General features: G+C 33.4%; 1 protein-coding gene across 1 annotated transcript; it reads left to right on the top strand.

The window, feature by feature from the left end:
• Positions 1-12893: 12893 nt before the first annotated feature.
• Positions 12894-13490, top strand: LOC145029536 (F-box protein CPR1-like). Its single transcript, XM_078978045.1, has one exon. The coding sequence runs from the start codon at positions 12894-12896 to the stop codon at positions 13488-13490; it is 597 nt and encodes a 198-aa protein (XP_078834171.1).
• Positions 13491-15980: the final 2490 nt, after the last annotated feature.

The raw sequence follows: 15980 nt of genomic DNA, 5'->3' as shown, positions 1-15980 counted from the left end.
TTTAAAATAAAACACATTATTAAAGAAAGCATTAATACCACCACATTCATTATCAAACGAAAAGGTAAAACCTTGTTTGTACAAAGCATGAAAAGAAATAATATTCCTCGCCATTTCAGACGAGTACGCACACTTATTCAAATCTAATTTCAACCCATTATTAAGCAACAAAGTATAAACTCCAATCTTGGAAACAGCTGAAGCCTTCCTATTCCCCATGATCAAGTTTATCTTCCCGTGTTCCACATCCTCACTTCTTCTTAGGCCCTGCAAATCAGAACATATGTGAATACCACATCCTGTATCAAGCACCCAAGAGTTAGAATATGATGAGTAATTAGATGATATAGTGTAAATACCTGCGTGGGTGTGTTTCACTTTCCCATCCTTAAGATCCTGGAAGTACTTAGGGCAGTTTCGCTTCCAGTGCCCCTTGTCCAGGCAATAGTAGCAATCAGCATCCTTGGGAATGGCAGAAGGAGTGACAAGACCGCTCTTGGCCTTCGATGAGGAGCCTTCAAGAGACTTTCCCTTGGTACCCTTCGAAGGGTGTTTCCTCTTCTTCCTTTGCCTTGCCCGATAGCCAAAACAGGGGTAGTTGTTGGAGTAGGAGTAGTAGAGGTAACAATCGCCTTGCCCTTAAGACCGGATTCAGCGGTCTTCAAGAGTCCTTGAAGCTTGCTGAGGGTAACTTCCTCCTTGTTCATATGATATGTCATACGAAAATGGCTATAACAAGAAGGTAAGGAGTGCAAAATGATGTCAATTGCCAACTCCTCAGGGAAGTTCAAATTCAGCTTCAGCAAGCGGTCCACATACCTTTGCATCTTTTGCATGTGGGACGTGACGGATTCACCGTCCTTCATGCAGGTAGTTATGATGGAGGAGATTATTTCATATCGCTCCTGACGAGCACTCTGATGGTACCTTTCCATCAAGTCTTGGTGCATCTCAAAAGGGTAGTAATCTTCATATGACTTTTGGAGCTCGGCTGTCATCGTGGCCAACATGATGGATGCCACCTTAGTAGCATCTCTCTCATGTGTCCTGAATTCAGCAATCTCCTCAGGAGTAGCAGTAGACTCATCAAGCTCTTTTAACTCCTTATTGAGGACATATTCTTTGTCCTCATAACGAGTAACCATCCTGATGTTCCTAATCCAATCCATGAAGTTTGAACCATCAAAGATGACCCTCCCACAAAGATTCATGAGAGAGAAAGAACCAGTTGGGTTAGAGCCCGAAGCATTAGTGTTGGAAGACATCTGAAAGAAGAAAGCAAGTTTAGATTAGATATATAGAATCCTTAATAAGACACCCAAATGTAATATTAAGGCTAGGACCCAATCACAATATACTATACGTAGAATAGGGATGCCGTAATCTAAGTAATAATATATTTGAGAGGTAGGTGAATGACAATTCACCAATTTCCACCATGAAAACAAAATGAATTATTAGGTTTTAATTGGATTTGAAATTCCTAGATTCTTTTGAGATTCATTGAACTTTTCAATGGCATGTTTCAATCTCGATTGTGCCTTTCAAGTTTTGTGATTGGGATGCCGAGGATCACAAAACAAGGTGTGAATAACCATGCTAATTCACTTGGTACCCATAATATTATCACCTAATCAATGTGCCGGTTAACCACACACGCTCCATTGATCTATGACAAACATTAAGTCACCCTTCGTGATCCTTACTAGTCCAAGTTAGTGTTTTGGTTACCCACACACGCTCCACCAACGACTTGGTAAGGTACAAAGTGTGAATTGCATGGACTAGCACCATGTTCACATTTTTCCTAAAGTAACTAAGATTGCGAATTAAAAGGAGTTTAGTTACTTTATAATAATCATTATACTTTTAATGAGGATTTAAAGTCATTGTCCTACCCGTTCGGCTAACGACCCTCCACCGATCAAGCAAGCGGTGGGTGAGAGTGGACACCCATTAAGTCGCCATTTTATAGGCAACAACCTTATACCCACCTTATAGACCGGCTTCGTGAGTGAGGCCTACTAACGGTAAAACGACTTGTTCTTATACATATATATAATAATTAACCATTAATGTTATACATAGTATAAGGGTTGAATTTTAACTATTAAAACTCTAAGGGTTGGAATTAAAGTTTATTAAAGTGTGTGAAACTTTACAAATTCCAAAACTTGAGGGAAAGTTTTGTAACTATGCAAAACTTTTCATTTCATAACTTATGAATTAAAGGTTCATAAAAATGAAGACTCTTCATTTTCATGTAACTTATGTGTTTTAAGTGTGTGTTAAATAAAAGTGACCTTTGGAAATCCATAACTTGAGGACAAATTATGGACTCCATTAAAACACATAAATGATCAAGAATTAATTCTAAACAATTCAGCAAATAATTCCTATCATCTTCTAAATTCATAAGAACATGAACATGATCATCAAAATTTCAAGAATTATATGAACACATAAAATCATGGAATTTTGATATATGCTATTGTAAATGGATTAGAACAACCATTACACCAACTAAGACAAGTTTTAAAACACCAAAACAGTTTAGGGTAATGTTTCTAGTCCATTTCCACAGCAAAAATCGAAATTCTGCATTCTGATCATTCTACTCGCCGAGTGCACGAACCTACTTGGCGAGTAGGATGAATTTTGCCTTGTACTCGGCGAGTCCCCCCATGGACTCGGCGAGTCCATCAGCCAGACAGCAACAATTTCAACTTTTTTCACTATTTTGCATCAAGTATCAAACAAGCAAGCCTAGGCTCTGATACCACTGTTGGGTTTTGAGCAATCTAACACTTCCTAAGTGTGCATGCAACCCTAATAAATCTTGGATCTATGTTTGTCTAATACATGCAAACTAATAATTTTTCCAAGGTTCATAACCTATCTAACATGGCATGGGGAACTTTTAAACATAAAAGAGTTAGATGAGATTACATACCTTTTGATGACATTGATTCTTTGGAGTTTGAGGGCCAAGCACCAATAATGTGAATGCCTCAAATGGAATCACAAATCACCAGAAACACTTGGAAAAGTTTGAGAGAGAGTACACACTCTAGTAACTTTCGGCCACACACAAGCACACACACTACTTCACTAGTTGCCATTTCATGCATCATAAGCATGCTTATATAGTGTGCATGTTTAGGGTGAAACCCTAATAATCCATGACCTTTCCTTTCCAAGGATCCATGGGTTAAAAGCTCCATGGATCATCCATGGACTTCCATACAAGCCTAGCCCATTAACAAATGAGTATTAGCCCACACCATATAAAACCAATAGCCCACAATCTAATTAGTCTTCCTTTTAATCTCTAAATTAATTCATAATTAATTTAAGACTAAAACTAATTAAACAACATGACTTCATATTAATATATTATAACTTATAATATATTAATAAACATATGCGTACAACTCTCATAAAATTATCCATAAATAGTTCGGGTGAAGTGCAACCCAAACGGACCATGCCGGGTCGGGTCAAGTATATACCAAATAAGTTATGGACTTTGTAACAACCCGTTATTTCAAGTCAGTAAAAATCGAGTCATGTAATCTCTTTGAGAAAGGAATTAGAATATCATCGAAAAATGAAGTATTCAAAAACTCTATTTGGAGTACACTATGTGGTAGTTATCGTCTTAAGGTTTCCAAACATATAAATAACACAAAAATCCGAGTTATAACGAAGAAGTTATGATCATTCTAAGTCTTCCGACAAAAACCGGCAATACGAAGTTGCGTAAAAACGCAAAGTTTCAACAAAACACTTTTTGACCTTAGGTGTCTAAATGAAAGTCGTAGATATCGTTAAACTACAAACATGCATAAAAAGAACGTCCAAATCTGACTTCGTATGAGGAAGTTGTGATTTTTGTAAGTTATAGATATAGCAGTAGACAGCTAAAAACTCGAAATAGAGATCGAGAGACTTTTGGCCAAAACAACCTAAATGAGAATCAAAGGGATCAACAATTCTGGCGCAACAGTAAAAAGTCTGACGAAAACGGACGTCGGATGAAGAAGTTATGGAACTTTAACGGACTTTTCCTGTCCCGACCTATTAAAAATATAATATTAAAAATAAAATCAAAACGTCGAAAACGGAGTTAGTATGAGAAAGATATGAATTTTTGAAGTTTGTTAATTAATTTAAATATAAATTTAATTAAATCCCGGTATTATCCGAAGAAGGAGTCACCGGTCCGATCCCTCGTACGCCCAGCGTACCGTCGTACGCCCAGCGTACTCGGATGCTAAGCTCTGGTTCGTCCACGTCGCTCCAATGTTTCGACCGAGGATGCGCTCATGCATGACGCATGAGTACGCAGCGCGTACTCTAGTACGCCCCGCGTAATGCAACCCCTCAGACCCCTATAAAAAGGATGTGAGGATGCCGGCCAAAATTGCTAATTTCCTTCCTTTCTCGCACCGAAGATCTACGTTTCAACCCTCGGAATCATCCCAAAGGCCCGGTTTTCATATCCAAGGTGGGAAGAAAGTTTTACACTCCCGAGACTCCCGAGATTTCCCGAGAATCTCGAGAGATCCGCTTTCTTAAGTAGAAGTTCTGCTCGGTTTTCGTCACGCTTTCTTCAATCAATCAAGTGAGTTCATACCCCTTTCAAACACACTTTAAATACATTTTAAATGCTTTTATAATCTTTTAGGGGGGGAATACAAGTAAACATACGGTTATTATCGTGTATTTTATAAAGTTTCACTTCACTTTTTTTATCGAATAAATCACTTGGAACTCATTACTACTATGGAAAACTCTTGTCATACTTTGCGTGCATTAGACTTATACAAAGTATAAAATTATTTCAAAGTACCTTTCATTGTTAAGTTGTTTTATACATTCTAAAAACTTATGATTTTGCTTTGTCAAACATTGTGAAAAAGGATAAACTTTTCATAGAAAACTATCACTTTAATACGGGCTTAGTTGAGAATCCATGAGACGTGTATATCTTCAAATGTTACTTTTCTTTATTAGAAAGTAATGCTGCAAGTCCTGTCTATAACCAGAGTCTCCCGTTCGGAGAACGTGTCAAATGTGTATAGATCTATACGGGAAGTCATGATCCCGCACCCTGACTGTTAGCTACAGTCTGTCTTTTGGGGTGACAGTTGTCATAACGCTGCGACGCCTGAAGAACGTCGTTACAGGCATATTATGTTTAGTATGGTTATAAAACTCATCGGATATACAATTATTATGGTATTATGCTTTTATGAACGAGTACCTATTAAAACTATTCTTCATCTAACAAATGCGATCTTCGTATAGCTTTATTATATAAAACTATGACACAACTTTGAGAACGTCGGTTTCTTGCGATTTTCGGTCTTAGAGACTGCCATTTATGTTAGGAAAATAAGGGTTTTTCCTGCATACAAACCAAACAACTAATAGGAAAATAAGGGATTTTCCTGGTGCAATTATTTACAACTTATAACACGAACATTCATATGCATTTCATACTTTTATAAGAAAATAAGGGTTTTTCTTGGAAAACACAACAACTCATATCTCAACCATTAGGGAAAATATGGGATTTTCTGGATCTAATACATTCACTTTCAACACAACAAATCACAACTCTTTACATTTGAAATGTTGCGTTTTCTGGAAAACATACACCCATTTTGGAATGGCATCCAATTTTTCTAAACTACTTATGAACTCACCAACTTAATTGTTGACACTTTTTCTTTGAATTAACTTGTATTCTTAGGGAACCGCTAAGCAGGTTTGGGAATCAACTTTTGGGATTAACGCGCTGACGTTAATTACTTCTTTTGAAAGATGTTTATGTATTTAACTTTTGAACATGTAATGAATACAATTATGTAAACATTTTGGAAACTTTAATATATATGGTGGTGTGTACTTTCCTTTCTATGAACTGTTATGATACTGAATATGACGTCCTCCGCCCCCGAACATTTCCGTCGTTCGGGTTTGGGGGTGTGACAGACTTAGACACCTTATCCAATATAACCTACCCGCATCCTAACACCTATACCATACACACAAACCACCACACCCCACCTGTTGGGTTTTGAGCATTCTAACACTCCTATGGTGTACATGCAACCCTATAAACCTTGGATCTATGTTTTCTCTATTATACATGCAAATAAGAACTTTCCAAGGCTTTAATCCTAACTAGCATATTATGAAGTTCTTATACTACAAAGTTCTAGTTAGATGACATACCTTTTGATGTAGCTTGATGTCTTCAAGCTTTAAGAGCTTAGCCCCAATAGTGTGGAAGCCTTAAATGGAATCACAAATCACCAAAACACCTTAGAAGACTTTAGAGAATATGGATACTTGGTTCTCTCTAGTGAAATCGGCTAGCCCTTCTTAGTGTACCACACTAGTGCCAATTTCACCAACCAATGACATCTTTATATAGTATGGAGACTAGGGTTAAACCCATGACCTTTCATTTCATATAATCCATGGGTTAAACACTCCATGGACTATCCATGAAAGCTTAGCCCATCCTAAATGAACTTGGCCCATTCCATATATGTAAGAGTCCATATTTAATTAGTTCATTTTGATCACTTAATTAATTCTTGATCAATACTAATTAAATAATATGATTCCATATTAATATATTAATATTAATCATAAATATACTATTCTCAAAAGATTATCCATACAAATTGTGTCAGTGAAGTGCAACCCAAATGGACCATGCTGGGTCGGGTCAAGTACATACTAAATATAGTTATGGACTTAGACATTAATCCAACACCATCCACCCCACCTTACCTTGCACCATACACCCTATCTTGTACCCACAACCATACATATATATAAATTCCTACGCCAAGAAACCCACACCGATGCTGACATTGAGTCTGACACCCACCCCACACCCGCATGCATTCGCTCCCACCAACAATTCCCACATATGATTTATTAAATAAGAGTTTAATTAATGAAAGTTTTATCATTTTTATTAAAAATAATAATAAGTTACAAAAAAATTAGTAAAATGATATTTTGGTTATATTACATAAATTACTCTTCATTTCATTTGAAAAATTAGTAAACCTAGTAGAAAACAAATTTCAGTGAATGTTAACTAAACGAATAACAAATTCAAAATCCTTTATATTCTTTTTTTTTGTTGACAAATTTCATTCTAATAAAAATATTCTACGAACCAAAATCCCCTAAATGTTTTGGATTAGGCACAACAAAATTTTGAGTTTGTATTTTTTTTTTAAATGAAGATAAATATAAAAATCCAAGTATTATACGTTTAAAATTGAAGGCCAATGGATGGCTAACATATGAAGTATTTGGGTTTTTTTCCCCCAAGCATGGACTTACATTTATGTGCTGGAACCCAATTATTAATTGGGTGTTATTTTTATGTTGATAGTTCGGAAATCTGTCATCCAGTAGCTCTAGAGTTTTGTCTGTAGGACTTCAGCATTGTGAGGTGAGTTTCCTTTAGTAGGAACGGGTCTAAGGCATCAAGGTCGTCCCGTATATGTGATATGTTAGTAGCTGAGTGTCGGCGGGGCCCGTATCTCATTATTGTCAGGGTATAGATATCTGTTAGATTGTTTGATTGCTATACTTGTTGTCTGTGTGATACTTGTATGTGTTGATTATGTATGTCAGTGTGGGCGGGGCTCGTATCTCATTATTATTCGAGTGTGGGCGGGGCCCGAATCTTATAGTTATAGAGTGTGGGCAGGGCCCGAATCTCGTAGTATTTGAGTATAGATATGTGACTTCTTAATAGGAGTAGTTATACTTTTCGTCTGTGTGATACTTGTATGCATGTTAGTAGCGGAGTGTGCGTAGGGCCCAAATCTCCTAGACATCGGAGTATGGGTGGGGCCCGAATCTCCTAGATAGCAGAGTGTGGGCGAGGCCCGAATCTCCTAGATAGCAGAGTGTGGGTGGGGCCTAAATCTCCTAGACATCAGAGTGTGGGCAGGCCCAAATCTCCTAGACAACAGATTGTGGGCCAGGCTCGAATCTCCTAGACAGCGGAGTGTGGGTGGGGCCCGAATCTCCATGAGAGTGGGTGGGGCCCGTATCTCCTAGTTGCATGTTATGTGTATTGTATGTGGTAGTTTGGGGAGACTCACTAAGCTTCGTGCTTACAGCTTAGGATGATCGCATGACACACACAACAGTGTTATCCTGGGATGTTTAGACTTTGATATTTATCTCATGTGATTTTGATACAGTATTTGACATGATGTTGTGAGATATATGATTCTTGATTTTCTTTATGATGACGGATGATTGATGGTTTTGTTATAAGTTTTATAAAAAAAATTTGGACTGTATTTTTGTGATGTTTTAGTTTAACATAGTACTAATGTTTTAAAAAATCGGTTTTTCAGTTGAACCGTTATGGTGGCCAATTACTGGTTCAACTAGTTTAACAGGTTCGACCGTCGGATTAACTAGTTACTATAATTGTAATATATATTTTTTCTATTTTCCTTTCTATATCTATATCTATATCTATATATCTTATAAAGCTAGCATTTTTTCTTGAACCTCATGCATTTGAAACTCCCATGCATTTTTCCTTTCACCATATTAATTTGAAACTCCCTTGACTTTTCAATTTCTTTTTATTAATAGTTATAACTGGTTAATAAGGTTAAATAAATATCAAACGTAAATTGTAATGATATATAAACTAAATTTCAATATTAAAATTATATCTTTACTTCTACTTATAAAGTTATCTTTTAAATTTTTAACATATTATACTTAATTTATTAGTGTTAATATATCGTTGGATGTAAACCATTATCATTTTAAGGAATCAATTTTGAAATAATTTGTATAAAATACTTAAATTATTAATTTAAATATAACATTATATGGTCAACTTAAATATAAATTTAATTTACGTTAAACAACCCAAAAAATATTTTGTAAATAGTTAAAAGTGATAAATTCTAGTGTCTTTCTAATAATGATTATAAGTTCGTTAATAGGGTTAAATAAATATCAAACCTAAAGTGTAATCATAAATAAACTAAATTTCAATTTTAAAATAATATCTTACTTCTACCTAAAAAGTTATGACTTTAACTTTTAACATATTATACTTAATTTATTAGATTTAAAATGCTGTTGTATGTAAACCATAATCAATTTAAAGCTACAACTTTTGAACAGTTTGGACAAAAATACTTAAATTGTTAATTTAAATATAAAATTACAGTATCAACTTAATTATAAATTTCATTTCCACTTAAAAAAACCAAAGAATATTTTGTAATTAGTTAAAAGTGATAAATTTTAGTAATAAATGCAAAAACTAAACTATAATCTCAATTTAACTAAAATATTTTCTATAGATATTTTTATAATCGTTAAAGTTTTCAAATAAGTAGTTTAATATAACTTAGAGTAACAATAGTTAAAAATAACTCTATATAAATGATTATATTGTTAAATTCAAAATAATAATAAAAAAAAACAATGTTTGATGTTTTAAATAATTATAATGATTGAAATTAAAACATTAAGAAAATAAATTTTAAAAAATTAATTAACAATAATGACAACTATAAATAACATTAAACGATATATTATATTTAATTTTATTCACGTTTAATTTACAGGTAGAAGTCATTCAAACTATTAAGATAATGCAGTTTATTAGATGTATATATATTATCATATAATTCAAAATAATCAATATATTATATTAATTTAGTATATGAATTATAATATCAAATTTAACAACATTATTGTTATATTTAAAGAAACATATATTTGTAAAGGCTTCAACTATATAGGTGTTTTTCGTGCAACGCGCGGGCATTCGCCTAGTAAATAATATATACAGAAATCAAGAATTTGATGTCCAAAAATCAAAACATTAAAAATATACATGAAAACAAGTTCTAGATAATCCAAATACATTAACATAATACATAAACATAAATTTTATATCAATCTACATATATCAAAAAGAAAATAAAGTATAATATTGAAACAAAATATAGTTTCAGAAGAATACAAACGCATCAAAAAAAAAAAAAAAAAAACTTCATACTATTCGCCATATTTTTTATTTAGAAAAATCTAAATTGATGTGAAAAAGACCATCAAAGTTTATTATGTAAAATGGTTCTTTTTCATGTGTTTTTATTCAATGAAATCAGTTCAACTAGTTTCATTTAACCAGTTCAACCGATATTTTGTAAAAAACGGTCGGTTCGTTTCTGTTTCAAAATAGACATAAACCGATGATATTTAAACATCTTCCTTCCGAGGTTTCCAGTCCAAGGTTCGACTGACCGGGTCAAAGCAATTTTTAAAACATTGCATAGTAATAACGTTCTTACAAATTAGTTGATGAGTGGATATTACTGATTAAAGTAATACATTATATAAATTCATTTTGCTACACAAAAGTGAGAAAAAAATTCATTTAACTCCACTGGGTTGGATTTAGTAGCATGTCAACGTATTGAATTTCAACGAGTTTCTGGAACAGATCTCTAATTTGATATACATGATCTCAAAGTATGTACCCCCCCCCCCCCCCCCCCCCCCCCCCTCTAATTTTTTGAAATCCCTCCATGCACCCCTATTTTTTTCTCCTTTTTTTGTCTTTTGTATTTTGTCTTTTGTCTTTATTATTATGGAAGATTTGACATAGATACCAAATAGGGTTTTCTTTATGTACCCCCAAAATTATCAAAACATGTCGTGACATAAATATATACCAAATGGGGTTTTCTAAGGGGGTAGAAGTTAATCAATTATGATTAAGTTTTCACTACATGTTTTGATAATATCCTCATTTGTTAATAAATAGCATTTGTAATTAACGATTAACCAAGGTTATTAGTAACTATTTTTATTCCTCCGCGATATTGTAGTTAATAATTTTTTTATGGCTACACTACTACATCTACAAGATTCTGTAAGGTACATTTTAATTTTAGTTATTGTAATTTGTAATTAGTACTTTTCGGTTGATAATTTGGTTTATTATAAGGTATCCCTAATTATAATCATAGGGTAAATAATAAACAAAAAATAACCATTGATTTTTTTTTGTGTGACCTACAATTGCATCCGGTAAGTGATACTACTAAAAATCAATTTAGTTCTTATTTAGACGATTTTTGTTCTATATCAATTTCTTTTCGAATTTTACACTCTTATGATATTTTTATATAAAAAATATTTTAATTTCTTACTAAGTTGTAGGCCACCTTATCATAAAATCCAAGCTCCGCCCCCCTTGGAGTTGACATTTATAAGATAAATGAATCTAGCAAAACAAATATGATGATTTGTATCATTTAAAAGGTCTTTAGAAAATCAGATTATATTTATGCACCACTTAAATTCTCGGAAGGAAATGATTTTATGGAAGAAAGGCACTACTCCAATTTTATGAAAATCAGATTATATTTATCCATTTGAATGATTGGGTATTTTGATGAAAAGAAATCAATGATAACTTCTCTGAAGATCGGAAACTTAACACACACGTGTTCTGGCTGTCAAAGAACATACCAAAACGGCTGCAAAAATAAAAAGTTTCGGATAAATAAAGTTAATTAACCATCAGTTTCCTCAGTAAGTCAGTATATGCAATCTTTAAATCTCAATAATTAATCTAAAAATTGTATGCCACAACCTCTATGGCATAAAGGGTGTGGATTCATGTCCCGAGAGCTACTCCTATGTATTTCTCCGTAACATATTTTTAATTTAAAGAGGCATTCGACGAAAAGAAATTACTACAATCAAATATTTCCTATGTAAGTATATATTTCATTTATATAGAATCGACATTTTTTTAGAAAACTAAGTGCATGAAGATAAGTCAACTTTGTCATAGCACTCATTCCACATCCGGGTACCTTGAGATCTTTTAGATACACACATACCACATTCGTAACAACCAATACGATAACAATACGATAGAAACATGTTTCAATGTATTTTGGTACTATATTTCTATCTAAACAATTTTTTATTCTCCATTTTATCTTTATTTCTTTGGTATTCATTTCTAAAGCATTAATATTTATCCAAAATACTGATGTATACTCCACCCAGTCTTGAGATCAAACAATGATATTGGCTGCAATAGCATGCATGCCAATTTAGATTTTTGTTGATCATTAATAGAATTTTTTGTGCCATTTGAAAGATGAAGATCCCAAGTGAAATTTCACAGTAACTCAATGTGAAAAATCCACTTTTGCTAGAAAAAAAACATACACAAAATGCATAAAAGTAATAAATAAGCCATCAATGGTGATTGAACAGCATCTCTCTTTTGAAGAGAGACCCCCTTCCGCTATCATCTAACGTGTTTCCACCTGAGTTGTTAGCAAACTAAAAAAATATACATACCGATTCCAATATTTATACACTAATTGATCTTAATTCAAAAAATACATAAATATCCTCAATCTTCATAGCATTATCTATTTATTTTTGGACCATCAACGATCAAGGTTATAAGAGCATGTGTGCCTCATATTTGGTGGGAGTTCCAATAACAACTTTTGGACGTATAAGTTTGGAACCATCCACGATGAAAGGTTGTAAGAGCATGTTAAACGTACCCTATTTTTTTCTTAGTTCGCTAACAACTCAAATGCGATAAAACTTGCTAAACGTTAAAAATTTGTGTTAGTCCACCACTTCAATTAAGCAAATTTTTAGTCGGAATTAATCGATATATTTTGCAGCTTTACTGGGATGGCTTTTCCATGGAACCCTTCAATTAGAAAATCGATTGTTTTTGTTGTGCCTAATGAGATGTATGTGGGACATGAAATAGTTGTTGGTTTTGGAGTTTTTGTCCTGTCACTATTGACCCTATGATCATCAAGATTACACAATTCAATTGGTGGTATAAAGAGAAAAGTGAAATCAACAACCCTTGGAAAGTTAAGATTTATATGATGAGTTCTGGGAAATGGAGAATTCTATCTAGCAATCTGTTAAGTCATTTCGAGTTACATTTCCTCCAGGTAGTTATTGATAGGTTTATCTATTGGTGTGCTTTGCACAAGGTGCCCATAGATGGTAGATTAAGGAGTTGTAATGTGATTGTGTCATTTGATATGACTAATGAGAGTTTTGGAGTTGTAGACCTTCCAGATAGTTTAGCTCACCACCCTAACACACAGTTGTGTATTTCTAAGGTAAGGGAGTCTCTTGTCATGCTTGAATATAAGAATTGTGTTTGTGATGTATGGATGATGGAAGATGGTGTTGGAAAATCGTTTACAAAGCTATACACCATTAAGGCACCACATGGGCCAAAAAAGATATTGGGATTTAAAAAAAATGGAAAACTTATAATGGAAGTGAAAGATGGTCTTTTTCGACCTGGTACACTTGTTGTCTATGTCCGAATTCTAAACACTTTAATGATCTTGGGATTTGTGGAAAAGGTGATTCGTTCTTTGTGAATTCATACATGGAAACACTACGTTTGCATGATCAGTTGTATTGTAGTAGTAATTGAAGTTGTGAAACACGTTGGCCATGAGATCAATGTTTCTAACATTAATGATGATTAAATCTCACAGTTTTTTTGTGAAAAATATGCACAAATAAAAAATGTTCATCGGTTGGCCTCATGGGTAAGGCTTGTGACCATGTTTTAAGAGGTCTTAGATTGAAATCTCATAGACACTTCATGTCTTCAGGGTTTTTCCTTCTAGAAGGCCAGAAGACAAATTAATAGCAGACGTTTTAAGTTATATTTATTTTGCAACTATTCTGTTACTCTATTTTGTAATGTTAAACTGTGATGCTTCCATATAAGTGTTGGTATGATCACATAACTTCAAAGAGTAGGAGTGGACAAAATGAGTAATGTTACTCACATTGTTATGTCCTTGGCTTTATATTGCTTCTGTTATTTGCAATTGCTTACCATATTATATGAATAATGTTCAGTGGTTAATTGTCTATCTTTGGTAGTATGTTGTGTTGGTTTTTATTTGGATACCAATCAGCATGTGGACTATAACCTGCTGATTAATTGAAAATTATTATGATCAATAGTAACCTAAAATCCCAAATGGTGCTTGCTTACTATACTTGTTAGAAAACAATCCCCCAAGTCAGATCCCCTTCGTTGCAAAGTCATCCATCCTTCTAAGCTTTCCCAACACTATCAGAAATCTCTATCTATAGCCCATAAACAAAAAGCCTTATCCAAAATCTACCCCCAGTTCATTGTTATGTGATATCTACAGACCAACTTTCTATATCCACCTTGCAGAAATACCAGGCTTAGTTTCCCCCACTAAGTTCATTTGAAAACTCCAACATACCATTAAGCATAAATGGAAGATAAAATATCCCACAACAATTTCATCCACCAAATTGAGAAACATTCTTTGTGAGTAGTGTTGAAGCCACTTTAAACTGGCAAAGTAAGAATGTTGTTGCACAAAGCAAGGCTCTTAGTCATATGCTTTCCCAACAGAACACATTTTGAAGAAACCAAAAGAGATAAGAACATGAAAAACAAGAGAGAGACATATAAGATTTGAGTTAGGCTCTTCCCCAATGAATCGAATAGCAACATTTTCTAAAACATGATAAACAAGATACAATTGTTTAGAAGCATACTAGTAACAATATTATGAAAATATTTATAATCATGACGCCAATGAACAGCATAACTGCATTTGATCTAGGTTATTGAAAAGACAACTGAATCTGATTTGTATGTAACATGGAATTTGATGCCACTAAGTCAACCAACCTAGAAAAGTTGACATCATTGGTTAAATTCGCAATATAACATGTATATTTGGAGCCATATATGATATAAAGTTGTGTTTTTGCTCGAATTGTTCTGTACTACAAATATGGACTCTAAAAAATGATTACATAAACTCAATTTAAATTATTAAATGGTGCATTCGATCGATAATAAGATTCAAAAATATATGAACACATGTGATGATCATATTTCGATATACCTTTATATCTTTTGGAATTTATGAACAAAAGTGAATAGTCCAATAGAAGATTCAGTGTTAAAAATCGGGTTATTTAGAATACTTGGGAAATTAAGAATCATGAATTACACTTTCAGATTAAAGTATTTCGATGGTAATCTCAAAATCTTTATATCGAATAAAACTCAACGTATATCAAGAACATAGAATGAAAAGATGTTATGATCATGGGATGTACCACAAAAAAACGAGAATGACCAATATTAGGAGATAACTCATTTGTCTAAAAACTACATTGTCTGAGAACTGCCAAAAAACCACCATATGGTAGTTTCGTGACCGTCTCAACTGTTACTAAAACCGTGTTTAAGATTAGGGTAAAAACCACGTTATTTTTCTCTCATTCAAATTTTAATGCATTTTCTCAGATTCCCAGTCAGGGCTCTGCCCATTGGACCCTGCCACGGGTTGCCACCCCTTGAACCTCGTTACCACAGGCGCTCCCCCCGGACCCCGTCAGTTTAGGGATTTTGCCACTAAATAACAATGTACTTTGAATGTTGAATAGACTCAAACAAATGTGCACTTAGTGTCGCCCTAACTTCTTTAATATGTATCAAGATTGCATTGATCATCAAATTAATTTCATTACACTTAAATAATATTAGTAATACAAATCACCAACATTAAGTTCCAACAATATGGTCGTTTTCCAATGTTGAGAAACTTTTGGTTATTATTATTATTATTATTATTATTATTATTATTATTAACAATCTCGTTCCTTATGGTTAATTTTGCTAATAACTTATATTTTTATTCATACTTGTATTGTTTCTTTCTTTTAGATAAACCTTTTTAAAATTTAGCAATTTTATCGGGAATTGCAAAAAGCAGTTCTTAGGTCTGGTTAACAAGAAAACACATTCACTTCTTAAAAAAAGGGTTTTGTTGTTAAAAAGTATAATCACCAGCTTCAAA

The sequence above is a fragment of the Lactuca saligna genome, chromosome 2 (assembly GCF_052625555.1).
Source record: "Lactuca saligna cultivar CGN05327 chromosome 2, ASM5262555v1, whole genome shotgun sequence".
Classification (NCBI taxonomy): Eukaryota; Viridiplantae; Streptophyta; class Magnoliopsida; order Asterales; family Asteraceae; genus Lactuca; species Lactuca saligna.
This window is presented reverse-complemented; position numbering and strand designations above follow the sequence as displayed.